Consider the following 25,071-nt stretch of genomic DNA (forward strand, 5'->3'; position numbering starts at 1 on the left):
CAACTTTCGGCGCACTTCGCCCAAGTCTCATCGACAACATATTGCTGTAGCGAGCTACTCGACAAAGGCTGATCACAGGTGCTGGAACGTCCACAGTGCGAAAGCGCGATCGTATCAGCTGTCGAAAATGGCACGAACACGGCGCGCTCGCCCCACCGACTTGACGGAATCTTGGGACGACGTAAGCGATTCCCGGCATTCGGAAGGCATATACGATGAACAGACGGAACGCGAAGAGGTTGGCAGCGCATACGAGACTTCAAGGAATCCTTCACAAAGAGCGACGAACAATGAAAATGAGTCTCCACGGCGGAGAACATTACGCTCCTCAGTCGAGCCCGAGCTTGTGATGCCATCAGCTCCAGATGCTCGAGCACATCATACAAAAGATGGCAGGAAACGAGACGCAACACCACGATTCAGACTGAACGAGAGGAGCAATACATCGGATGCCGGGCAGATCAGGAAACTGAGTAGAGCAACAACTCCGCGAGCGAGAATGGCGGAGCGGAGTATGACAAGTGACGCTGGACGTTTTCAGAAGAGCAAGCTCAGTCAACACAACGAGGAGGAGTACGAGTCGGACGAGGAGAAGACAAGCAAGACTTCGCAGTATTCAGCTGTTGCCTGGAGCAAGATTATCAAACCGCTTCTATCATACACGACAGATGTGGTGGGCCTGGTGCTACACAATATGAAGCCGATTTTCGGCTGGGCCCTTCTGGTATATCTACTTGCCGCTGCGCTAGTATTTGGATCTGGATTCTTGAACAACACAATCAACAATGCGCTCACGCCGATATGCCGATTACCATTCACAGGCGGCTTGCCATTCTGCCCGAACAGCAATGCTCCAGAGCTCAAGGGTCAAGCAGAATTTGGACAGCTCATGCAGGCACAGAATGCATTTGAGGATGTTTTGAAGAGCTCATCAGTCGGTGCGAATTTGCCAGCGGACATGAAGAGAAGCGAGGCCAGCATCCGCGACCTTAAGCATGTCGTGCAGTATTCTAGTCTTCCTTCGAAGAACGAGCTCGTGTTCGAATTCAGTGGTTTTGTCGACACAGCACGACAAGCAAGCGGAGATCTCAGTCGATTCAACTCGCGCATCGGCAGAGCAGTGGACCATATTCTCTCTACCAACCGCTGGACGCTAAGTGTGATTGATGGCGTCTCGGAGAAAGAAGCGCAGCGTGGGTCGATTGCGAGATTCTTCAGCGACAATCTGAATATCTTCGCACCCTTTCAGCCCCTCAGCCTCTCGAGGGATGTGCTTCTTGACCAGTATCTCCGCCATACAGGGGCTGTAGAAGAGCAGATCATGTCGCTGATCGATGAGGCGATGGCTCTTCGGGACATTCTCGACAATCTCGACAACAGACTTGATATCATCTCAGGCATCTCAACTCGTGATGGCATCAGAATCGAGTCTGGCAAAGACGAACTGTTTGCCGCCCTCTGGACCAAGCTTGGAGGCAACCGCAAAGATCTCAACAAGCTCAATTCCCAGCTTGAGTTGTTGCGCAATGTCGGCGAATATCGACGTCTTGCGTGGGGACATGTGACAGCTACTCTATTGAAACTGCAAGAGATTCAACACAGCCTCGAAGACCTACGAGAACGCGTAGCAATGCCCGAAACTGTTGGCACTGACAAAATACCATTGGAGATCCACATTGAAAGCATCAACTTGGGCATTGAAAGACTTGAGAAGCAAAGAGATGCGAGTCGTCAACTTGCTGCACAGAACTACGAGAAAATTGTAGGTAAAGCAGAGCAGGGAGATAAGAAGATGTTGGGTAGCGGGAAGCAGGAGCGAGAATTGTGATGAATGAGTTGACAGGACTTTGGATACGACAGATCATGATTGATGAGCAAGTCCGTAGTACGATGATACCCACGATAGCAGTACGACTTGGCCTTTCAATGTCGAGCAGTTGAGCGCTCGACGTACTTTCTGACTTTTGTTTCTGTTTTGTTCCATTCTTCTCGTAGGCTTCGCAGCACAGCGCTATTCCTCCGCTGGCAAGCCGAGCAGTTCATTGCTCAGCTTCCACAACTTCTCTTCGTCCTCCTCGTTGTAAATGTGCGGAGCGTATCCAGGATCCATCATGCCATAGTCGGGTGGCAAGGGTGCAGATTCGCTGCAGTCTTCCAGATATCTGCTCGACAATCAGCATCGGCAATCGACTTTCCAATTGGGCTTGAACGATTCGTTCCTACTCACCTGCCTCCATTCTTTCCTTCAAAATGTTCGCTCACAACAGCCCACACAGTCGTCGCGGCGCCCTGCTGCGGAGTCTTGAAGATATTCTCAAGCTTGTCAAAATTCAGCTGTTCATAATCGTCCTGGTTCAAGTGCCGACCAAGTTCCGTCATGATACCGCCAGGATGCACGCTCAGACCATGCAGGCCTTTGGATCCGTAATGTCTCTCGATCGAAGTGGCCATGTAGATGTTTGCAGTCTTGGACTGGCCGTATGAAGTCCATTTTTCATATGAATCTGGCTCGCTGAAGTTGATGTCCTGGAGGCGGACTGGGGCGAATCTGTGGCCGGAAGAGGAGAGATTGACGACGCGGGAGTGGAAATCTGGTGTACTGGAGGAGAGAAGAACAGGCTTGAGAAGTTGGAAGAGGAGGAAGTGGGCAAAATGGTTGGTCCCGACTTGGAGTTCGAAGTCGTCTTTAGTCTTTGATTGGGGGCAAGCCATCACTCCAGCATTGTTGATGCTGCAGAACGTGTTAGCGCTGAGCATGTGTGAAATAGTGAGCTGCTCACAGAATATTCAATTGCTTGGACTGGTTCTTGAACTCTTCGGCACCTTTGCGAACGCTGTCCAGAGAGTCCAGATGGATCTCCAGGGGTTTGGGCCGAGGCGCATCTTTGATCGTGGCGTTTTGGACAATGTCGTCGATGACTTTCTCGAGCTTCGGGATATCCCTCGCTGTAAGATAGAGCTGTGCACCAGTCTCGTAAAGTGCCCTAGCAGTTTCGACGCCAATGCCAGAAGAGGTACCTGTGATCAGAATGGTCTTGCCTTTGAACTTGCCCTCAGCATTGTTGTCTTTGATTATCTGAAGTGCTGTTGGGCGAGCATCCCCGGCACCTTGCGGTTTCTCATGAGCATCAGCGTAAGGCTTGTAGGGAGTCGTAGGTGCGAATGACATTGCGTGAGATTTCGGGTGTTGCTGGATTCGATAGGTTGCAGTAAGCGCTTGTTGAATGCTTGAAGTTGCAAGTACAATCTGCTATGAGTATGTTCACGATAGCGTCCTCTTCTTATATATTTTTTCGTCTCCCAGGCTCCTTACCTGTACAGGATTTGTCCCAGATGGAGTTTACATTCAGCCGATTGTTGATGCAAGTTATGCGTGGGGTGATGGCTGTGTCGTTGGTGGCTCCGCCTCGAGCCAACCAGACAACACCAAACAAAGATCCTTTGCTTGGCAGAAGCGGGCGTAACCTAACTAACTCCGAAGCGTTTGGCAATTTTATGCCGCTCATACAGGTCGGGCACGGCATGGCTTTCTCCTTTGGTTTCTCCGAAGACGTAGGCAGCGACAATGAAGACGCTGCACAGGTCGCACCAATTGCTAAGCAGAGCGCAGCCATCAGTCATCAGGTCCCAGTCCGCGCGCATAAGCTCGATGACCTGGTAGGTAAGAGCGTCGCTCTCGATACGAAGGACTCCAAGGATTGCAGAATTCTTCGAGCATCGCACTGCAGGAGCACCTTTGCGTGAAACTTAATATGATTCAAGGGAGCTTCAGCTGATTATTGCCAGATCACGACATTGCCCGAGCACCTGAGCTACAGCACCGTACGCATCGAGTCACCCTTAGGCCGGACTGTGTACCTGCCAAGACGCGAGCTGTTCGATGTTCGCGCGCAGCTATTGCAAGAAGACTCTTCTACCAACGATCAAGTTGTAGAACAACTCGACAAATTTGACCTCCGATCTGGTGTATACGAAGGCGGCTTCAAGACTTGGGAATGCTCGGTAGATTTGGCCAGTCTCCTGCTCGATCGCGGACCCCGTAAGGACATCGATGAGCTCGTGAAATGTGATCAGATTGTGGAGGTACGTGGTGTCTATCAAACTCGCGAACCTTCATTGACCGCCATCCAGCTCGGAGCTGGAAGCGCTCTGCCTTCGCTGATACTGTACCGCCATGCTCTGCTCAATTCGATAAGCGGATTGACCTTCACCTTGGCAGACTACAACGAAGAAGTCCTTCGACTCATCACCTTGCCCAACCTCATCTTGACGTGGGCTGCAAAAACTGAAACTTCAGGATTCGACTACTCCAGCCAGAATGCTGTCACAAACGGGGACTTGGAACTGACACCAGATCTCCTGAACCGCTTCAAAGCCGATCTAAGCAATGCCGGAATAGCATTGAACTTCGTCTCTGGACCATGGTCGCCCTCACTAGCAGCTTTGATTCCGAGCTCTGCCCCAGATATGGGACTAGTCGTCCTAGCTGCAGAGACAATATACAGCCCAGAGTCAACGGAAACTTTCGCCGACCTACTGGCCATTCTCCTGAAACGAGTGAAGATGGCAAAGGCCATGATTGGAGCAAAGCGGATGTATTTTGGTGTTGGAGGATCAGTCGATGGGTTCAAAGAAGCATGTCGAGACAGACAAGCGGTGGCATACGAGGTGGAGAACCATGGCGTGCCGGGACTGGATGCAGGTGTAGGGCGGGCTTTGCTCGAAGTGCAGATGTACTGAGGCAGTGACGTTGGCCCCAGTGGGACTAGCGTCGCAGAGGGTACGATTCGCTTCAGCTGAAGGGGCGATTGTGTAGAGAATGTTCGTTGAGAAATGATAGCTGTGGGCAGTGAAGAACGAATTGCCAAAAGGAAATGTATCGCTTGTATCTGTACCACAGCCAATGAGCTCAACGACCGCAGACTTTTCCAGCGCATGTTCGTTCTTGGCTGGCGAAGCAAGCAAAGGAGAGCGGTTTCCGAGGATACCAGCGAGTCCCAAGCAGTACTTCTTGCCTTTCCTCCTGCTTTCATGGCCAACTCACCTTGATGAGAGGGAAAGAGAAGGCCGTAATCAGCCGTCAAATGTAATTGGAAGCGAATGAAAGGGGGGCGTATGTAAGAACATAGAAAGGAAATGGAAACGGAAATTGAGGTCAGACATATGTCGTGAATCGTGGAATCTGTTGTGGTGCATTCTGCGCGTGGCGCACTCCGCACTTGCCGGGTGTCGCCAGGCCTGAGCTATGAGCAAAGCCACTCTATGTCTTTATACCGTCGCATGGCCGATTCCAAGTTAACACCATACGCCAGACATGAGCCGTCAGCAGCAATGTCCTGGTTTCTCCAATTAGCACATCCACCCTCCCGCAGCCAAAGTGTGTCCCGCTTCCTCACCTTTCGCTTCTAACTTCATCGCTTCATGACCATTCTGGCCCATCTTGCTCCATCTATCGGGAAGCGCTCCAGACACCCTTCAAGAATCCATCGCGTTGCGCAAGTCGGTTGATCGCATCGTCGCTCTCGCCCATGGCACGGACGAAACCGCAGAGGGCGTAAGTCTGGTTCTCGCCGGTCGCGCGGCCGTTCTCGTCAACCTTTGCGACGGAGATCTGAACAGAGGCGTGGTCCTTGGCCTTGATGATGCGGTTGGTAGCAGAGCACTTGCGTGGGACGTAGCTACGGAAGAGAAAATTGTTAGTTGCTGCTATTTGGCGTCCGAGGATGATTGTGCGGGGACCGCGTACAGGTCGACGAGCTCGCCGCGTTCGTTCTCCATTTTGAAGGTGGATTGAGGATGTTGGACGGAGGTAGAGGGATGTGTCGGTCGGTGCGGTGGTCAACTGAATCTTGCCTTCGATTCGACGTCCTGCGATTGATGTCGGCGTTCGGCGACTTCGAAAAGTTGTGGGAGGCTTGGCAAAATTGAGCCACAGGCCGCATGGCCGGACCCGCACCACGCTCACATCCCGACCACCACAGTTAGTCCAATTACTGCAACAATGTCGAGATACAGATGTCTCGCCATGCACCTGGATGCCATGGAGCAGACTCAGCAGAGTACGTCCAGTTACATTATTGTATTGTGATCTTCAATCGTCAAGACGCCTCTGCTTCAGACTCAGTGTGTAAAGGGGGTCTGAGCTCGATAGACTTTCATGCTTCATTTCATTGAACATTACTTTTTTGCTGCTTATGCACCTGGCTACATAGTCCAATCATGCACGAAGAAAAGAACATCCAATGCGTCGTTAGTCAAGGGCAAGGTACTGTACAAACCCGCGCGGCCATCGACTGATACCATCCGCTCATTGAAGGAGTGAAAAGCCGTCAGGGCATTACATCCGCCCGCTAGTCCAACGTGCAGCGTTTTTGTCAAATAAACAAGAAATTAAAGCATAAGAGCAGCAACGAAGAAACCAAGCAGAGCGACTGCGCTGCTAGTGGCAATCATTCTTGGCGCTTCACCAGTAGTGGCGCCAGTGCTTCCGCCGCCTTGCGAGAAACTCGAGTCGCCAGTCGAGCCACTGCTTGACCCAGAACCAGAACCAGACCCGGAACCGGAACCAGAGCTGGACGAGCCTCCGTTGTTGCTGTCAGAAGACGACTCAATAGGAGCTTGTCCGCCGGCTGCAACGTTGCCACCACCAGTGACACCTGGCACAGACTCAGGAGTTTTGTCCATCTTGGGAGCGGAAGCTGTGGATGAGCCTGGCTGAACTTTGCCGTAGTCTGGGTTGTTGCCGTTCGCCATCATCGAACCGAGGACAGTGTTGTTGCTGCCAATAGCAACAGTGTCTTCGTTGAAACTTCCGCCGGTGTAGTAGTAGGCGTTGCCACCTGCATTGCCACTTGGTGGATCGTAGCACTCAACAGAGATGTCCTTGACCATTGCGTAGTAATAGCCATTCTGCATGTATGGGCTGTTTTCCCAGTCGACTAGACCGCCTGACCACTCGATAGTTCCCTCTCCGTTGGTTGGGAGACCAGCCGGCCAGAGCGAGAGTTGTACACGAGATGGGGTCTGTGGGTAATTGTAGCTCTTGGTAGTCTCGTTGTATGTATCCGACTTCTTGAGAGTGCGCAGGTCCTTGCCATCAATGCTCCATGTGATCTCGTCTGGAGTCCAATTGATCGTGTAAGTGTGGACGTCAGTGTCGGTGTTTGACACTCCAAGTGATTTCATATTGCCATCTACAATCGATTAGTAAAAGTCCGCATGATGACAGTGGAGGGCAAGACTCACAGTCGGTGATTCCCTGGTAGTAGTAGTTGCTCTGTGCGGCCTGAACGTCATCGCCAACGAATTCAAAATCAATTTCGTCCTTGACGTCGCTCATCAGAATGAAACCAGTGACAACACCTTGTCCCCGTGAGGAGGTCATTGTTGCACTAATCTTGCCGTACCAAACATAGTGTGTGCTGGAGAGCAGAGTTCCGACTGTGCTGGGTGCCATGGTGAGCAACAGCGAATCGCCATTGTATGCGACAGCCGTTCCAGAGCTGACCCAGTTCGCCTTGCTTGCATCTCCCAGGTATCGCGTGTTTGGCATCACATCGTCCAGCGAAGTGAGTTTGTAGTCTGCGCTCTTGCATGTCGGTGCAGCCATGCACGACTGGAGGTTGAAGGAGGACTTTGGATCACATCCTCCCAGACAGTATGCACCCACACCACATTGGCCGTACTGAGAACAGCAAGGCGCGTCTGCTGGACAAGGGCTGCTCGGGGAGCACTTCGGAGAGTCCTGGGCGCTGACAAGCGCAAGGCCGGCGAGGATCGCGGCTGCGGAGAAGGTCGACTTCATGGCGTCGGGACGCGTGCAGCTGCACGAAGGGTAGATATGCAAATGGGCTTGTTCGTTCGTCGGACTCGGTATGCGATGAGCAGTGGTAGAAGGCGGGCGCCCGAGCAGTGGATGCTGTGCAACGCGCCTGTCGTGTGTTTGTCTTCTGCAGCAGCGACCGGGTTTCAGGAATGCCGGTCGTCGATCTCAATCGTCGCCACCAAGCCAGACACAAAGCGAAGGTCGGTATTAAAAATGGGTGATGATGATGAAGACCACAAAGCGACAGTGGGAAAAACGCGCGGCCTTCAACGAGTGTGGCACCAAAAGGCTGTATACTTGAAGATGCGCGGTGGATCGGGGGAGGAGAGGAGAAATGGTGCAGACAGCGGAGGGCCGCCAGGAGACTCGCGAGTCTGGCCTCTCGACGCTCACTGGCCACCGCGACACGCGGCCTGCCGCTGCGGCCAGGGTGGCAGCACTAATGGCGGTCTCATGCCTATTGCAGCAAAGTCACCTGAGACTTGGCCGAATTGGAGTTTGACTGGGGCTCCTTGGCTGAAGAAATACGATTAGCCGTTGTCTCTGACTGGCGGAAGATGCAGTAGCGCGATCTCGCCTCTCGCTTGTGGCGTAGCTGAGTGTGAATTGCGGGAGCTTTGTTGAGCACGTCTCAACCGACCGCCGAGATATACACTGCCGATGAGGCGAATATAATCTTAGTGACGGCAATCAACTTCAGACACGAGCATCACGTCGCGGCGCTGACTGAGGAGATAGCAAGGTCGGCGTTCATCACAGATGGCATGCGCTCACTTGGTACAGCATGGCGCCGGTCAACGATGGCGGCTAGCTCTAAGGCCTCCAGAGCAATGCCGCTCATCAATCCTACAACACAATCGCACCATACAGCATGTCACGGCAAGCTGTCTGCCACTCGTCTGGTGATTTAGGGCTCGATTTAGTGCTCGCTGCATTATTAAGCTGGTTCGCTATGGGGCAAAAGCACGATGTGAGTGTAGTCCTCAGGAGCGAGCTTATGCCAATGCGTTCCGCAAATGCAGCAGTCGGACGGTACAAACCACAACTATAAAGATGGCGTGAATGCCAGAAAACCAAGTTCTTTGCTTCAACCTCAAAGACAACACTACCATCATGTCTGGGAACAAAACTCACTTCGTTCTAATTCATGGCGCCTGGCACCGGGCCTGGCATCTGCAACTCCTCGCCACAAGGCTGAAGAATGCCGGATTCGGCGTGTCGACGGTAGACCTTCCATCGGTCAATCCCAATATAGATGAAGTCCTGCGCGAGGGTGCACTTCGGGCAGACGTCGAAGCGGCCAAGGTCGTATTGGAGCAAGCGGCGGCGGAGTCCGATACGATCGTACCAGTCTGTCACAGCTACGGCGGCGTAGTCGGTGGCGAAGCTGCAGTAGAGTTGAGCGAGAATGCGAAGAACAAGGTGCAGCGCATTGTCTATCTGTGCGCTATAGTCCTCGAGCAAGGAAATTCATTGACCACTCGCACCAACGGCCAAGTCGCCTCTTGGGCTCGGCACGAGGTATGTGGCCAGCTCATATTTGGTAATGAAGTATTGCTCACAGTTCTTTAGGGACACGCAGTGGTCGTGCCCGACACTATCTCGTGCTTCTATCAAGATGTTGATCCCCAGCTTGCACAGGAAGCTGCGAAGCACGTTCATATTCACTCATATTCAGCTTTTACGGAAATTACCAGACACGCACCTTGGAGGCAATTTCCATGCACATATGTCTACACTACCGAGGACCTTGCTTTGCCACTTTCCACCCAGCAGACTCTCCTCGGGCTGTTGAGTGAAGAGGAGCGAGCGAATTTCAATTTCTTCACTTTGGAGAGTGGCCACAGTCCGTTCCTCAGCAAGCCAGACGAGTGTGTGAAGATACTGAAACAGCTGGTGGGCCAGTGAGTGACCTCGTGGCAGAGGAGTGTACAGCTATAAACAAGTGCGGCAATGTGGTTCCATTGGCTGGTAGCCGGTAGCTGGAGGGAACGTCTGGAGGCGAGGCTTTGCTAGCACGGAAGTGGCTTCAATTCGCCAAATGTGTATCGGCTTTTGGAGGGCAAAGACGAAGTAGCAACAGCGAATATATGTGGTACACGAGACTCTTTACGTGCGGGACAAGTGAACACTCGAGACACTACCCTTGCAAACTTGGCTGATCACCGGCCAAGCATTACGTGATAAGCAAAGCGTCCGATCAGGGCCTTGATTGGGAAGGTCGGAAGCCGTTCAAGACCGCCTCAGAAGTATCGCCCGAGCGTTGTCGCCATCTCACGACACCACTACCACCTAAAGTTGCCATGTTGTTTGCTTGAAACGGCGCCTCGTTGGCTGTGGGACCGCAGCGTCCACACTTTCTGCTTCTTTGTCCTTTTTCTCTATTGACATCTGCGTACAGCGCTCTGCCCGCAGCACATGGCACTCGCGGCGATCTCTGTATTGCCTTCACGATAAGAACCTACGCATACTCATTCACGGATGCGCGGAAGCATTCGTAACCGGCTGCGAGCGACACCGTCACTGGCTCCCCTCTAGTAGCGAAGAATTGTCTCCGTCGATCGACGGACACCACCTCCGACATGGCGCCAAACACCGCGGCAGCGCCCCCGACCATGCATATGACGACCACGACATTACGAGTGGAGGGAATGACATGCGGTGCTTGCACATCGGCTGTTGAATCTGGACTGAAAGATGTGGACGGGGTTGGAAGTGTCTCCGTCAGCTTGGTGATGGAGAGGGCTGTTGTCGCCCACGACGCAGACAAGATCAGCGCCGAGCAGATACGGGAACTCATAGACGACAGAGGATTTGATGCTACAGTCATCAGTAGCGATCGCCCAGAAAGAGCACTGTTCGACGTGTCTGACGAAGACGATTCGGTGGACGAAGAAACGGACCTGCTCGGCGGTGGCATATCTGCGACGACACTCCATGTGGGAGGTATGACCTGTGGAGCCTGTACATCCGCGGTGGAAGGCGCATTCAAGGATGTACCAGGCATCAAGAGCTTCAGCATATCGCTGCTGTCAGAACGCGCTGTGATAGAACATGATGCAAGCATTATCAGCCCGGAAAAACTTGCAGAGACCATTGAGGATACCGGGTTCGATGCAGAGATTCTGGAGACGAAATCGAGCGAAACGATCTCTGTAAAACCACGATCCAGGAGGAAGAGCACAAGCAAGCGATATACAACCACTACAATAGCCATTGAGGGCATGACGTGCGGTGCTTGCACTTCTGCAGTTGAAAGTGGCGTGAAGGATCTTCCTGGTCTTGTTCAGTTCAACATCAGTCTGCTCGCGGAACGCGCAGTTATTGTCCACGACTCCGCGGTGCTTCCGGTCGCTAAAATCACTGAGACGATCGAAGACAGAGGTTTCGATGCCACAGTAGTGTCAAGCGTAGATGAAGGCGTGCAGGCATCGGCGTCCAATTGCCTGGCACAGTTCAAAGTGTTCGGTCTGCCCAGTCCCGAATCCGCGGCAGAGTTGCAGACGAAGCTGAAGAATGTGCCTGGAATCGTCTCGATCAATATTAGCTTTGCAACTGGTCGGGCTTCGATTTCACACAGCCCATCCGTGATTGGTCTACGAGCGATCGTGGAACTAATTGAACAATCTGGATACAATGCACTGGTGGCTGACAACGACGATAATAACGCGCAACTGGAGTCACTGGCCAAGACGAAGGAGATCCAAGAATGGAAGCGCGCCTTTCGAGTGTCCTTGGGTTTTGCCATCCCGGTATTCGTCATCAGTATGCTCCTACCCATGTTCATCAAGCCTCTAGACGTGGGTAGTATCAAGCTGCCGATCATCCCTGGCCTCTGGCTAGGTGATGTTGCTTGCCTCGCATTGACAATACCCGTCCAATTTGGAATCGGAAAGCGGTTCTATGTCTCGGCATACAAGTCCATAAAGCATGGGTCACCTACGATGGATGTACTCGTTGTACTCGGCACTTCGGCAGCTTTCTTCTTCAGCTGCGCGGCCATGTTGGTCTCGATCCTCATACCGCCTCACTCGAGGCCATCAACAATCTTCGATACAAGCACGATGCTGATCACGTTCATCACGCTGGGTCGTTTCTTGGAGAACCGTGCCAAAGGGCAAACTTCGAAGGCGCTGTCGAGACTCATGAGTCTCTCACCTCCAATGGCCACCATCTACACAGATCCCATTGCAGCTGCAAAAGCCTCTGAAAATTGGGACGCGGAGCAGGCAATTGACGAAAAGAAGACCACGGACAACGAAGCTTCTGGATCTGCTATGGAGGAGAGGACTATTCCCACTGAACTGATCGAGGTAGGCGACATCGTGATTCTGAAGCCGGGAGACAAGATCCCTGCCGATGGTATTGTTATGCGCGGTGAGAGCTACGTCAATGAGAGTATGGTCACTGGTGAAGCTATGCCCATCAACAAGAAGCCTGGCTCGGCTCTCATGGCCGGCACTGTCAACAACGCTGGCCGGTTGGATTTCAAAGTCACACGAGCAGGCCGAGACACACAGCTCAGTCAAATTGTTCGCCTCGTCCAGGAAGCACAAACGAGTCGTGCGCCAATTCAACGCTTGGCAGATATCGTCGCCGGATACTTCGTGCCCATCATTATCACACTGGGTCTAGCGACATTTGTTGGATGGATGATACTCAGTCATATATTACCACATCCACCGTCAATCTTCCTGAGCGATGACAGCGGCGGACGGCTGATGGTTTGCGTCAAGCTTTGCATTGCAGTCATCGTCTTCGCCTGTCCATGTGCCCTTGGTTTGGCAACGCCCACTGCGGTCATGGTTGGCACTGGTGTTGGTGCGGAGCAAGGCATTTTGGTGAAGGGTGGAGCAGCGTTGGAGACTGCTACCAAGATCAATCACGTTGTCCTTGACAAGACAGGAACACTCACTATGGGTAAGATGAGTGTTTCGCAATCCGAGCAGATCGAATCGTGGAAAACACAAACCGACCTCTGGTGGACACTTGTCGGTCTTGCCGAGACCAGCAGCGAGCACCCCATCGCCAAGGCAATACTCAATGGCGCGAAGTCAAGGCTGGGTCTAGCGGCTGACGAGCAACTAGAAGGCCACATGGGAGATTTCAAAGCGACCGTGGGCAACGGCATTTCCGCATCAATCGAACCGGGCTCCAAATTCGGGCGGCGGCGATACGCCATCGTCATTGGCAATGCTTCATTCTTGCGCAAGCAGGGTATAGAAGTGCCAAAGGGTGCTGAGGAGGAATACGACGATTACGACCAAGTCCGACGTCGGTCGCTTTCTGCTCCATCGTCTTCCAAAGCCTCTGAATCAGCAGGCATAACCACAATACATGTCGCCATCGATGCGGCTTATGCTGGCTCTGTTGGATTGTCGGATATACTCAAGCCAACCGCTAGAGCCGCCATTGCTGCGCTTCACCGCATGAACATTGGAACATCTCTAGTGACAGGCGATCAGGCGGCCACAGCCATTCATGTCGCCGCCCTGGTCGGCATTGAACCCGAGAATGTTTTCTCTGGCGTGTTGCCCGAAGGCAAAAAGGAGATCATCCAGGACCTGCAGAAACGAGGCCTCACAGTGGCCATGGTGGGTGATGGCATCAACGACTCTCCTGCGCTCGCCACTGCAAATGTTGGAATATCCCTTGCCTCTGGTACTGATGTGGCGATGGATGCTGCGGACATCGTGCTCATGAAGCCAACCCAGCTTATGGACGTTCCTGCTTCACTTCACCTGAGCAAAACAATCTTCAGGAGAATCAAGCTGAACCTCCTGCTGTCTTGCGTCTACAACGCATTTGGGTTACCAATTGCTATGGGCTTTCTCCTGCCATGGGGCATTACGCTGCCACCTTTAGCAGCCGGCGCTGCAATGGCATGCTCAAGTGTAACAGTGGTGGTCAGTAGTTTGTTATTGAAATTCTGGAGCAGACCTGGCTGGATGACGGAAGAGAATATTGATGGCGTACTATCACTCCGCAGAGCGGGCATAGTATCGCGCATAGCTGATTTAAAGGACACGATTGTGGGAAGGAGACAAAAGGCCGAGGAGCGCGAAAGAGGCGCATATGTACAGCTGGAAAGCTACGAGCCTGTATAGCGCGGTGCTCATGTTTATAGAAGCGTTGGTGCTGAGTGGAGTCATTGGCGGATACCCTAAATGCGATTCTCTTTGCAATGTAGCCTTGAATGCACTTTCTTGACCGGAAGCCTGATTGAAAGTCCGCTTGAAGAAAGATGATGTCCTTGCACGTTGCAAGATCCACTTTGGCTTGGCGATGTGACAGAGCCGACGTTCCTTCTTTCAGCCTTTGAATAATTAGTACAAGTGACAACACTACGACGGAATGCATCAATCTAGCCACAGGAGTCTCGGAGTGCTAGCCAGGTTCTTGATTGTACGCAGATGCTCAGCCTCCTCTTGACGCGCCGGGAAGAGGCTCAAACATCCGCAGACGCTCGCAAGCGATGATCCGCTTCGCTGTAGGGACACCACCAGTTTCAAGACGACGTTCAACGACACACGGACTGGGAGCACGTCCTTATGGCGACGAACAAGAAAGGCCAGTCTGTCTTTGAGGGCAGACGTGGTAGTCCGTGCGACTTCATCTGTCTCTACGCGCCGAGTCCACCTCGCTAGCCGCCGGCTTCTATTGGCTCAGGTCTTCTCGTGCCTGAGGACCACGAAACCGCTCTATACCAAGTCTGGGTCTTGGAAAGGGACAAGAATAAGTCGAGGTCAATGTCTGAGCGTTGTTGAGGCCGCAGAGCTCGCGAATATAAGTGACTGGACATTCTCAAAGCTAAGCTACGAACATCAACAACGACCACCTTAGTTTTACGACTCTCCTTTGTGTTTCCTTAAGCACTTCTTTCACAGTATCTTATTTCCTTTGCCCTTTCGAGCATAATTCTAGACCTAGACACGATCTCCCGCTGGCAGGGATCAAAATCACAACGAACATCACGGCAGTCGACCTCACGAATACCACAATACAGAAACGTCGGTCACGGAAAGCACTTCGAATTTTCGTGCAATCATCCACGATACCAAATACACAAGCCACCATGCCTATCCCAGAATATGGCGCCGCTCCTCTGGCGAAGACTTTTGTCCTCGTTCGAGGCCTGTCGCTCATTTCAATGATTGCCATCGTCGGCATGACTGCCAACTTCGTCAGCCAAATCGTCAGCTCCAACGTTGAGCCACCGAAAGAGATCGTAGGGACTCTTGTCATTGTAAGTCCCAATGAAAGCCATCGCAAACCCCGCTTGATACTGACATGCCTTCTCAGACCTGCATGGCAACACTCTATTGCCTCATCAGCATTCCCTTCTTCTACGCCCAAGCCAACCTCGGCCTCCTGATCATGACAGCCGTCGACTTTTTGCTGCTCATAGCTTTTGTCGTCGTCTCTGTTGTCCTGGGCAAACCTCTTTCCTTCCTGAACTGCACGATCATCGCAGACAAGAACGCCGCGGCCAACGCGCAGTCCGCGGCAGCGTTTACTCAAGCTCTGGCGAGCAATATCGGAAAGTCTGGAAGCACCCTGGGCTTGGGGAATTGGGCCGGAAGCACCAAGGCCAACTGCTACGAGACAAAGGCGATTTGGGGATTTGGGATCAGTCTGGCGATCCTGTTCACTTGCTCCTCTTGTATCTTGCCTACTCTGTGGTACAAGGCGAGGAAGGCTGCCGGCGGAGGCGGTAAATCGGTTGTCTAAGAACGGTGCAACTGAAGAGCTGCATGATGCCCCGTCTTACACACCACAGAAGTTCGCACCTGGCTTTAGATTGGTCAGTCGGAGCAAAGCCTCCCGAATGGCATGATCATATAGAATTTCGAGAGCGGCGTTTTGGGTACGAGTCTAGCAGGGCCAGATGGTAATGTGTGATAAGAAAGAAATCAAAAAGCAGTACTTCACCGCCCGAATTCCAGCCCCATGTCTCCGTCATGATCCTACAGAGCTTTCCAGGCAGACGTCAGAAAGCTCCCTGCATTTAATGTCTTCCGGCAGCAATCAGCCCATTATCAGGCATCAGGCAACAACATTCAATGCTTGCCCAATGGCCAATCTTACGATATCGACATAGCTCTCTTGCATACCCGTAAGAATATCAACGCACCAGATCGTTCCACTCCGTCTTCGAAGATAACATGATCTGTCAAAAAGCGTCTTACTCTTAAAGGTGAATCATCTGGCTCCAGTTTCGTCTCGAATATCATTCATTGAATATAGTAGGCCAATACAATGCCATACATCCACCGCCTGCCAGCCCATCTCGCAGGTGCAACCGCGCCATCAAGTCTACCGACTGCATCATCAAGCTGTCAGACGAGCTCATCAACAGCCTCTACTGCATGGAACCCACAGCAATCGACAGGAAGCTCCTCAACTGAAAAGCCGTCAACGTCAAAGAGATGAGATTGTATGTCAGTACAACATTGTGAAGGGATCTCCAGTCCATCAGCTGACGTGCTCATTCGACAGAGCGCCGACATAATGCAGAGCAAACTTCCTTAATTGAGGACGAATAATTCCGATCTCGATTTCTTGAATGTATAGAAAAGCGAAGAGAAGGAAAAAAAGCGACATGGGTATCAGTCACTCCATCGATCATACTCTCGTCTCCAATCCCAGAAAGAAAAGTAGATTTCTTCTCGACCAAAGCTGATGGTCGAGACAATAACGATCATATCGCGCTCGCTGGACAGGAAAAGACGCCTTCGCTGTGTGTGAGACCTGAACATAGTAAACAAACTGGGACACACATCTCCCGTAAAATGTGGCCCATTCCAGCCAAAGCCCCCCTCCTTTCGTTTCTGGGTCATCATGAATAGTAAACATCATTCACACATTCTGTGCAGTAGTCGGTCGTTCTTCGTTCATAACACTTTCGGTTGCAGCGGTGCTAGGCGCGATCGACGATGCATCGAGTGTGCTGTCGTCTTCCTGAGCACCGCCCAAAGTCGAATCTTTTTCGTTCAGTCCATTGATGCCGAGGCCTCGATCGCTGAGCTCATCGTCTCCGGGAAGCTCGGCTATTCCTTCGACTTCAATGCCATTATCTTCTTCCTTCAGGGCAGGTGGTCGCTCGCGACGTGCCCTCGCTTTAGCCAATGATATAGTCTTCTGATTGTAGGTCGTGGTGACAACACCATTGTCGTCTCGGTCGATAGTGGCTTTCATGAGCGCAGCCATCCATAGCCGGCCTTCTTGCCTCGAATTTACAGCGAAATAATGAACAGCAGGTTTCGTGAAGTTGACGCCTTTGGAGAGTCCAGCCTTGGGAGGCACCAACTTGAAGATAAACATCCCTTCTCCTTCTTCACCTTTTGGAGGTGGATTGTTTCGTAAATCTTGCTGCGCCAGGGTTGGTGTGGAGCCGTGCATGGGACTCGTGGGCCCTCCAGATGCCCCGGTCATGGTTGCGTGCAGGCCAGTCAAAGTCTCGTTATGCGCAGGCAAGACTCTGTGGAACGAAATATCTATTAATCCCTTCTCTTCCGTATCATCATCGGAGTAGTAGTAGGACAATCGGCAGCCACGTAGAACAAACAATCGCGACTTCCACGTGGTCATGAGCGATCCGCTTTTCTTCTTCATCCAGCCCGAATAGTCACAAGTAATCATCGCTTCCTGTGGTGTCTTCTGTTCCAACCCACGAGTGTAAGCAGATGTGGCCTTCTTAGTCTTGGTCTTGGCGCGTGGTCGCTTCGCTGGAGGCGGTGGCAGCAAATTGCCGGCGGAGCCTGTGGAGGCGCGTGAGTCAACGGCTGATTTGCTGCTGAGATCAAAGCTCTTTCCCTCGGTGCTTGGCGTAGACGAGCCTGTTCTGGTTGGCGATTTTAAGGAGCCATCGTTCTTCGTCGGTGACTTCTTCTCATCTTTTGTCACAGCATCACTGATCGACCTGAACCCTGTCATCTTCGCTTTTGCAGAATTAAACATGCTGATATTGATCCTCGGGCTTGCCTTGTCAGATGGCACCCCTGAAGCAGCCTTATCGCTCGAAGCTTCACTCGCATCATCTGCCATCTTGGTCGGACTCGCGGCGATCGCGCCAAGCGACTGAGTGCTGCCATGGTCCAATTTGGTGACAATTGGATTGGCCGAACCGAGTTGAGATTTTGCCATGGGAGTTGTCGCGGAGCGGTAATTGCCAAATTTGCTGTGGATCGCATCGAGAGCGCTGGTGTGGTGAGAGGAAGGACGGATAGGGCTGACGTCCTCGCGAGTTTCCATAAAGTTGGGCAGGCGGGAGTCTAGGGGGCTGACACCAGAAGCCATGCTAATACCCGTCGAGTTCCTCTTCGTGAGAACAGATCTTCGAGTGCGCCCATCCACTTCGTTAGAGGAAAAGTAACCTCGATCCAATTCTTCCGTCGGAGACATGCCTCTCGGCTGTCGGTCCGGGAGCTGAGAGTCGGTGCTCGCAGTGTATCTATGCGCACCATTGACCTTCTGTCCGGGCTCCCACTTTTGGTCCAAAGAAGGCTTTTTGCGGTGTCCCATGCGGGTTGCTCCGTCGGTCGATGTCGAGTCGATACTCGAGTGCCGACGCGAATGATTGAGATTGCGGACGCCTTGCGCTGATGGCCGTTGCGTATTGTCCCTCTGCGCGGTTGTCATGGTCTGCAGCGGCGACATGCCGGCGCTCACACGTCTCGTCCCAGCGGGCGCGAATGCCATCTGATTCTCACCACTCAGTCGTTTGCTAGTGCTGAGGCCACGAGGCAGCGCAGCACCCCCGACTGTCGAGCTGCGACTGCGAGCAGTCGTCGAAGCATCATTAGCACCTTCCTCAGCATCTGCGCCGAGGGAATACTCAGAAGCACTTCGTTCTCTTTCCAGGTCTACCGGGATAGCACTGCGCTTGACTTCGTCTTGTAAAGACTTGATCTTGTGCCTGCCGCCACGCATAAGCAGTCAGTAACTTTGTGGATCAACATTTTGCGCGTGGGCCGTGCGTGTCCTTACCATGTTCGAAGTCTCCTTCCAATTGCGCCCAACTCAAACTCTTTTATGAACAGACTGTTCTGGTCCATGGCAAGCAAAACCTCACCGCTGATTTCTTGGTCTCGGAACACGTCACAGTGTGACTCCTCCACGCCGTTGTCCTCCAGATACTCGGCCACGCGCTCCGGTCCCCACGACATGACCTCTTCTTCCGTGTGCAACTGTTGCTCTTCCTCGTCGGTTTCTGCGCCTGCAATATACGACCTTCGGATCGACTGCTGTGGTGGATATCCACTCGACAAGGTGTCTCGCTTGTGGCCGTTCGCGGGACCGTATGAAGTCCTCGGCGATCGCAAGTCTGTTATATGCTCATCAATCACCGACAGGGTTTCGCTCATCACAGGTGAGTCGGAGGTGATGGTGAAGGTTCGCCCCGCGGCAGCGCCATTGCCGGGCAACGATGTTCGGAGGGCAGCGAGAGCGGCGGGACTCTGCGCAGCGCTGGTCGGGGGTGGAAGAGAGTGGGTGGTGGAGGGATCGCGGCGTGCTGCTCCTGACCCAGGATCAGGCGTAGCAAGATTAGATGCAGCGGTTTGGGCCGCGAGCTTAGCAGCGGCATCGTTGGAGCGACGCCTTGCATGGGCGCTGTTGGTCAAAGTGCCCTTGGGTGCGGGCGTGGTATAGACTGCATGCGCGGTCAGCGTGTTGGAACGCACGTGGTGGACGAATGCCATGCAACCCACCTTCTGGGAAGAGGCCGCTGCTTCCGTTGGTAAGATGCTTTCCCAAGAACCTGCGCGCGGTCAGATACGGGCGAGTTGGTGGTGGTAGCGGTGAGTAGACCTACCATCCATCGCCGAAGTCGTCGTCCCTACAGCATGTTAGGGCATGTGTGGTGTCGGGCATCGCCATACGCACCTTTCAATGAGCTCAATGCGGTCGCCCTTGGCCAGGCTGAGCTCGTCGGGGCTGCGGGCCTGGAAGTCGTGCACGACGAGCAAGATGGAGCCTGGTTGCGCATCGCCCGCCCCGCTCTTGCTGGCCATGGTGCGTATAAAGAATGTGGTGCGGTCGGAGGTGTCGTCGTTGACGTCCGGGCGGACGATCGCGTGAGGTCGAGCGGGGATAGGTGGAGTCGTGGAGTCGATGGGCCCCGATGTCAAGTTGGCCGTCGCCGTTGCAGACTGGCTACATGCCCACGGCCGTTGGTGAGCGGTAGCAACGTCGCAACATCGAAGAAGCTGTGAAGGTGCGGGCTGCGCGAGGCGACGTGCCCAACTAGGCCCTTTGGGGTCGAGGGCGTGTGTGAGCGGGGTGGCGGCCGCTCGTCTCGTTTACGCAGGAACACGGCGAGCAATGGCGGTGACAATTGGGAAGAATGTGAAGGTGGTGTAGAGAAGAAGTGAGCGATTGCGACTCAGCAATCTGAAACACCTGCAGACACGCCGTTCGTTATACGCAGCGGTCAGCCCCGCCGACGGCAATGGATGATGAAGCGTGAGCGGTGGAGGTCCACAGTCCGGTGATAGTGGAACACGTTCACATGGCAGAGAACTGGTATAAAGAGAGTCGAAGAGATGAATTCGTCCGTCTCCCTTGCTCGGCTCTGTGCTCGGGCGGCATCTGTATCCGCCGTCTCCTTCTGCACACAACGGCCAAGCAGGAGAGTCATCAGTGAGGCTCGTTTGACTGCCGGCACCCATGCTCTGCTCTCCCCTGGGCGAGGGACGGATGTCATTACCGTGCACGCTGTGCACGCGACGAACGCGCCTCCCCACTCTTCATTCTCGCCGCCGATGTGAACATGACCATTGGGATGCTGTGATACTGTAAGTCCGAATGCGGCAAGAAGCCTCACGACTCAGACCTCCAGTACACGATCGCGACAAAGGACTCTCCCAGCATCACTCGTCCTCCTCCTCCTCTTCACGTTCGCCCTCTACATCCGGTTTCACGCTCCCGCCCCACGTCTTTCGCCGCTCTTTCAGTACATGCAGACTCTGTGCGACCGCGACCCACTCTATCCGCCGCGCTCTTCAAGAGCAAGTTCGGGAAGGCACTGCTTCCCATGTAAAAGCTCAGGCGCGCTCACTTGTGGACTACAAATGTCGACGATAAAGAGGCATCGCATGAACACAACATGCTCGCGCCTGCCGGACCGGTAGCCAAGCGGAAACGCCTCGAAGGGCCTATACCACACGCGATAGCCGAAACCAATGCTGGACAGCAGGACCGTTGGACAAGCAAACGCCGCGACATTTCTGTTCACGCTGCACCTGCAGCTCCAACAGCGCAAAACGCGTTGTCAACGACAAATGTAGTCATTAGCCTGGACGAAGACGACGATTTTAACGGGCAAGAAGCACCGATTGCACCTGCGCGACATTTCGATGCATTTGAGGCAGGCGCATTGGGCTCCCATACAATGGACTCCAGCCCTGTGCATGCACCTGAGCTCGTAAGGTACATGATCCCCGAAACTGCACTGCCGAGCGTTCATTTGCCTGCAAGAAAGCCAATGGATCCCACCACTCGTTCAGCGCCATCGCTGCCCTCGCCTGCGCCGAGTGATGAAAACACCAACTCGCCCACATTGGCCGAAAATCAATTAAATGCACTGCGAAGTCGCCAGTTGAGCGGCCAACAACGATTGTCCATGGACCACAATATCGTCACAAACATCAGGCCGCCGGTTCCTCGCTCTCCATTGACCGTGCAGTCGCCTGGACTTCCTCGACAACAACTTCCGCAACCATCTGTTTCGAATCCATCGCCGCTGCCTCGAGCAGGAGCTGCACCCACCCCAGCGACACTCCGGCATCAATCGACGGCGCACGCCCAGCCAGCTCTTCCTTCGCCCCAGTTGGTGCCTCAATCCCAGAGTAAGTCCTGTGGTCAATAGTTCCACTTCCAAACTAACAGGAAGCTAGCTCTGCATCAGCGTCGGAGCTTTCAAGGACATCCACCAAGGCGTCAACTATCCGGTACAACGCTGCTCTCGAACGCTCCGCCCTTGCAATCGCCACCTATTGCATCGGCGGGACATGGCCATCCCCGACAATTACAGCACGTAACTCAGATCCCAGCCGCTTCACGCGTCCCGAAGCAGACATTGCTTGCCCGAATCGGGACAAAGACAGCAGAATTGCACGCCGTGCTATCAAATGTGGACCATGGTCGTCTGAAACTCCTGCGTGATGCTGTCGAAAAGGAAGACTGGTTTTATCAAATCTTGAGCCAGATCTTTTGTCTGCACTCGGTCATGCCGAGTCTGCTGCCCAAATCCTTGAAAGACGTCCCTAAAGGTAGCTGGGATGCCGTGGAGGGGCTCATTTGTTCCAATGACTTGGTCAACAAGGAGCTTCTCAATTTTTTCGCAGACTTTCCCGAGCCGATCATGGAGATCTATTCCGGTTCACTGAATATCAGGGAAGTCTACGAGCAGCGAGCGCGTAGTGTGAAAGCTTTCTTAGCAGCACTTCCGCAATTCTGGGTACTGATGCTTCACAAGGGCTTTGATATGCTGGCCCCACCGCTCGTAGAAGACATGGTAGATGTGCTGCGACTTCACAGCATAGTTCTCCAGACGACATGCTTTCGCGCAACCGCACGCCGTTTCTGGGGCCTCGAAGACACAGCAGGAACAGAAGCTATTATCCGTCTGCACGAATTGGATCAGCAAGCATATCCATATATTATGCAAGGCTGGCGAAGAAATGAGCAAGAGAAACTCCAAGCACTTGCAGCATTTCGTAGCTTGTTTACGACGTGGAACAATTATCAGCAGCAACGACAACAGCTTGGTGGTGCCTCCGATACACTCCCGGCCTTTTCTATTCCGCCAGAAATCGAAGCCGTATTCCGGATGATGCCCCCAAGCTTGGCATCCAAATTGCAACCGCAGCAACAGCGTCAGCAGATCTTACCAAGATCGGTACATCAACAATCTCAAAGTCCTATCCAACAGTCACCACTACAGACACGAGCACCCTCACAAATGTGGGCACAACCTCAACCTCATGTCAACATGCCACCGCCCTCGCCCATGCTCGCATCTTCTGGCGGACAAACGCCCTTGCAGTCGCCTGTGTTTGCTGGTCAGAGCCACGGAGTGCGCGCTATGCCTTCGCCGAACGTACCAACAAATCCTGCAGCTCGGTCCGGGCAAGCTCGTTTTGTGAAGACGCGGGTCTTTCCTACCTTCGAAGAGACTCCTCGGCCACAGCCCACGCATCCGGACTCCAACCGATCCGCCCTGCACCAAGCTTACTTGCGGAGCCCAATTCTGAAGGCCTCTGACCCTGACGTTGATGCGTCAAAGTTATTTCGGCATGTCGTTGGCTACGCTCTGCCTCCAGCAACCATTCGAAAGAAGTTGTCGGTACAGGTTGCTACTTTTGATCTGTCTCACACGACGTTCGGTCGAATCCCACAGACTGTGTCTTCGACTATTCCAGGAGCACCGAAGGTTCGAACCATCAACGAGAATTCGGTCCTGTATCGCCTTCGCTGCTGTGCTATTCCAGCGGCAGGTTACACGACCGAAAGCAGTTGGGTAGTGGCTGACAACACATGGCCCGAGGAGCTGTCTTTTGAGCTCAACGGCGTACAGCTTGACTGTCGACGTAAGTTGCATCATGGCCGTTACCTTCCGATTGATGTGACCTCGTACGTTCTTAGCGGCGAGAACAAGCTCAAAATTCTGAATAGTCGCTTGGCAGACGACAAGCGGAAATTCGACTTTGCCGTCGCCGTCGAAGAGATTGGCATAACGAGCTATGACAGTATCAAGCAGAATCTAGGCTTGATCTCTGAGCAAGATTCTTTGACGGCGATTAAGAAAGCGCTCTCGGGAAGTGACGACGACGCGGATGACGAGATCGCAGTCACGTCCAGCAACATGACCATTAGTATGGTGGAACCATTGTCACAAGCTCGGCTCGTGGACACACCTGTACGCGGAGTCAATTGCCTGCATAAAGATGTCTTTGACCTGGACGTTTTTCTGTCTGTTTGCAAACGTCAGAAGCCAGATTGGCCTGCGGTCGTGGACTGTTGGCGCTGTCCGCTCTGCCGTGGTGACGTTCGGCCTCAGACGCTGATCGTCGACGAGTTCCTAGTCAACGTGCGCGCTGAATTAGAGAGACGGAACGCGATGGGTACTAAAGCCATCATAGTCGATGCTGATGGTAACTGGAAGCCGAAACTCGAGGAGCGTACTGGAGTTCGGTCGCCCAGCCTAGAACGTGAAGAAGGCAGTCGAAGAGCGTCAGCTGGACCGCCAAAGGGGGTGGAGATTATCGAGCTGGATTAAAGGCCATGCGTTTTCCGCCGATTGAGCACCCCATTCCAGATACCAGCGGCAAGCCCTTTACTGGCATAGTGGAGCCCCTGGCCACAAGCCTTGGATGCAGATCGATGCAGTTCCAATTCATCGCCCCCGACACTGCCAGGTTGTTCGCACTGCAATGGAGCTGCCTAGCTTCAGAAGCATTTTTCCAAGTACCAGGACCGTTCCAGCCTACAGCGGGCGTTCAGCACCGGCCAGCGGAGATATAAAGGACCGTCTCACGCGATTCGCACGTCCATCAGCTGGCCAAATGGAGAGTGCGTGGACCAAGACTTCAAGCTCAGGCCTTGGCTGATTATGCACCTGCACTGATCAGGACTGAGCGAATGCCCAGAGATGCCCGAATCGTGCGCAACGATGGGTCGCTCAAGCGGCATTCGCTGTTTGCACGTGTTTTTGCAAGACATTCTTTGAATGTCCTTGCCTTTGCTTTCAATTTTCTGATTTTACTGTACGAGATACCATTTTCGCGAGAGCTGCAATCCTTCCAGAAGCTGGCTGCCAGTGCGGAAACAGCAGGTTCTGTTGGAAGACATTGTTTGTAGTTGGGGTCTCGGCACGTTTGTTTTACGAGATTACGAGGACGGGAGCAAACGGATGCCCTTAGCAGGTCATGGCGATGCATTGTATTAATCTAAATGAGTGTATAGTTGTTTATTGTCTACGGACATTTCACACGCGCAATCGAAAACCCGAGCCCGAGCAAGGAATATGCACGACATGGATTGGCAGGTTTGTACCCAGCGCGGGGTCTGAAACGTGCGACGTGCGAAGGTATGCGATCATCGTCGGTGCTTGCTTCCATTGCGTTTTCCTATCGCGTTGCCTATCTTTTCATACCCTTGCTAACAATTTCTACGACCATTTTGCATATATTTAAGTGTGTACACATCACGTATCGAGGAGCAATAGGATATCAAACAACCCA

The 25,071-nt window shown here is 53.2% G+C and overlaps 10 protein-coding genes across 10 annotated transcripts; 6 read left to right on the forward strand and 4 right to left on the reverse strand.

Moving 5' to 3' along the window:
* Positions 1 to 127: 127 nt before the first annotated feature.
* RHO25_008606 (uncharacterized protein) lies at positions 128 to 1,828 on the forward strand (the record flags this gene model as incomplete). The annotated part of the gene is made up of 1 exon (XM_023604423.2): positions 128 to 1,828. One exon carries the CDS (start codon positions 128 to 130, stop codon positions 1,826 to 1,828), a length of 1,701 nt encoding a protein of 566 aa, XP_023460778.1.
* Positions 1,829 to 2,011: 183 nt separating this feature from the next.
* RHO25_008607 (uncharacterized protein) lies at positions 2,012 to 3,169 on the reverse strand (the record flags this gene model as incomplete). The annotated part of the gene is made up of 3 exons (XM_023604424.2): positions 2,012 to 2,162; positions 2,228 to 2,731; positions 2,781 to 3,169. The coding sequence occupies 3 exons, from the start codon at positions 3,167 to 3,169 to the stop codon at positions 2,012 to 2,014; spliced, it is 1,044 nt and encodes a 347-aa protein (XP_023460781.1).
* A 353-nt stretch (positions 3,170 to 3,522) lies between these two features.
* Positions 3,523 to 4,740, forward strand: RHO25_008608 (uncharacterized protein; the record flags this gene model as incomplete). Its single annotated transcript, XM_023604425.2, has 3 exons — positions 3,523 to 3,657; positions 3,787 to 4,083; positions 4,132 to 4,740. The coding sequence occupies 3 exons, from the start codon at positions 3,523 to 3,525 to the stop codon at positions 4,738 to 4,740; spliced, it is 1,041 nt and encodes a 346-aa protein (XP_023460782.2).
* Positions 4,741 to 5,449: 709 nt separating this feature from the next.
* Positions 5,450 to 5,778, reverse strand: RPS21_2 (40S ribosomal protein S21; the record flags this gene model as incomplete). The annotated part of the gene is made up of 2 exons (XM_023604426.2): positions 5,450 to 5,678; positions 5,747 to 5,778. The coding sequence occupies 2 exons, from the start codon at positions 5,776 to 5,778 to the stop codon at positions 5,450 to 5,452; spliced, it is 261 nt and encodes an 86-aa protein (XP_023460491.2).
* Positions 5,779 to 6,390: 612 nt separating this feature from the next.
* RHO25_008610 (uncharacterized protein) lies at positions 6,391 to 7,804 on the reverse strand (the record flags this gene model as incomplete). The annotated part of the gene is made up of 2 exons (XM_023604427.2): positions 6,391 to 7,193; positions 7,246 to 7,804. The coding sequence occupies 2 exons, from the start codon at positions 7,802 to 7,804 to the stop codon at positions 6,391 to 6,393; spliced, it is 1,362 nt and encodes a 453-aa protein (XP_023460490.1).
* Positions 7,805 to 8,938: 1,134 nt separating this feature from the next.
* Positions 8,939 to 9,733, forward strand: RHO25_008611 (uncharacterized protein; the record flags this gene model as incomplete). The annotated part of the gene is made up of 2 exons (XM_023604428.2): positions 8,939 to 9,346; positions 9,398 to 9,733. 2 exons carry the CDS (start codon positions 8,939 to 8,941, stop codon positions 9,731 to 9,733), a joined length of 744 nt encoding a protein of 247 aa, XP_023460489.2.
* Positions 9,734 to 10,407: 674 nt separating this feature from the next.
* Positions 10,408 to 13,932, forward strand: RHO25_008612 (uncharacterized protein; the record flags this gene model as incomplete). The annotated part of the gene is made up of 1 exon (XM_023604429.2): positions 10,408 to 13,932. The coding sequence occupies one exon, from the start codon at positions 10,408 to 10,410 to the stop codon at positions 13,930 to 13,932; it is 3,525 nt and encodes a 1,174-aa protein (XP_023460488.1).
* Positions 13,933 to 14,900: 968 nt separating this feature from the next.
* Positions 14,901 to 15,556, forward strand: RHO25_008613 (uncharacterized protein; the record flags this gene model as incomplete). The annotated part of the gene is made up of 2 exons (XM_023604430.2): positions 14,901 to 15,071; positions 15,128 to 15,556. The coding sequence occupies 2 exons, from the start codon at positions 14,901 to 14,903 to the stop codon at positions 15,554 to 15,556; spliced, it is 600 nt and encodes a 199-aa protein (XP_023460495.1).
* A 1,128-nt stretch (positions 15,557 to 16,684) lies between these two features.
* RHO25_008614 (uncharacterized protein) lies at positions 16,685 to 19,839 on the reverse strand (the record flags this gene model as incomplete). Its single annotated transcript, XM_023604431.2, has 5 exons — positions 16,685 to 18,743; positions 18,815 to 19,478; positions 19,537 to 19,586; positions 19,641 to 19,664; positions 19,712 to 19,839. The coding sequence occupies 5 exons, from the start codon at positions 19,837 to 19,839 to the stop codon at positions 16,685 to 16,687; spliced, it is 2,925 nt and encodes a 974-aa protein (XP_023460494.1).
* Positions 19,840 to 20,933: 1,094 nt separating this feature from the next.
* On the forward strand, positions 20,934 to 24,107 carry RHO25_008615 (uncharacterized protein; the record flags this gene model as incomplete). Its single annotated transcript, XM_023604432.2, has 2 exons — positions 20,934 to 21,675; positions 21,724 to 24,107. The coding sequence occupies 2 exons, from the start codon at positions 20,934 to 20,936 to the stop codon at positions 24,105 to 24,107; spliced, it is 3,126 nt and encodes a 1,041-aa protein (XP_023460493.1).
* Between the last annotated feature and the right edge of the window lie 964 nt (positions 24,108 to 25,071).

Source organism: Cercospora beticola, chromosome 5 (genome assembly GCF_033473495.1).
Source record: "Cercospora beticola chromosome 5, complete sequence".
Taxonomy (NCBI): Eukaryota; Fungi; Ascomycota; class Dothideomycetes; order Mycosphaerellales; family Mycosphaerellaceae; genus Cercospora; species Cercospora beticola.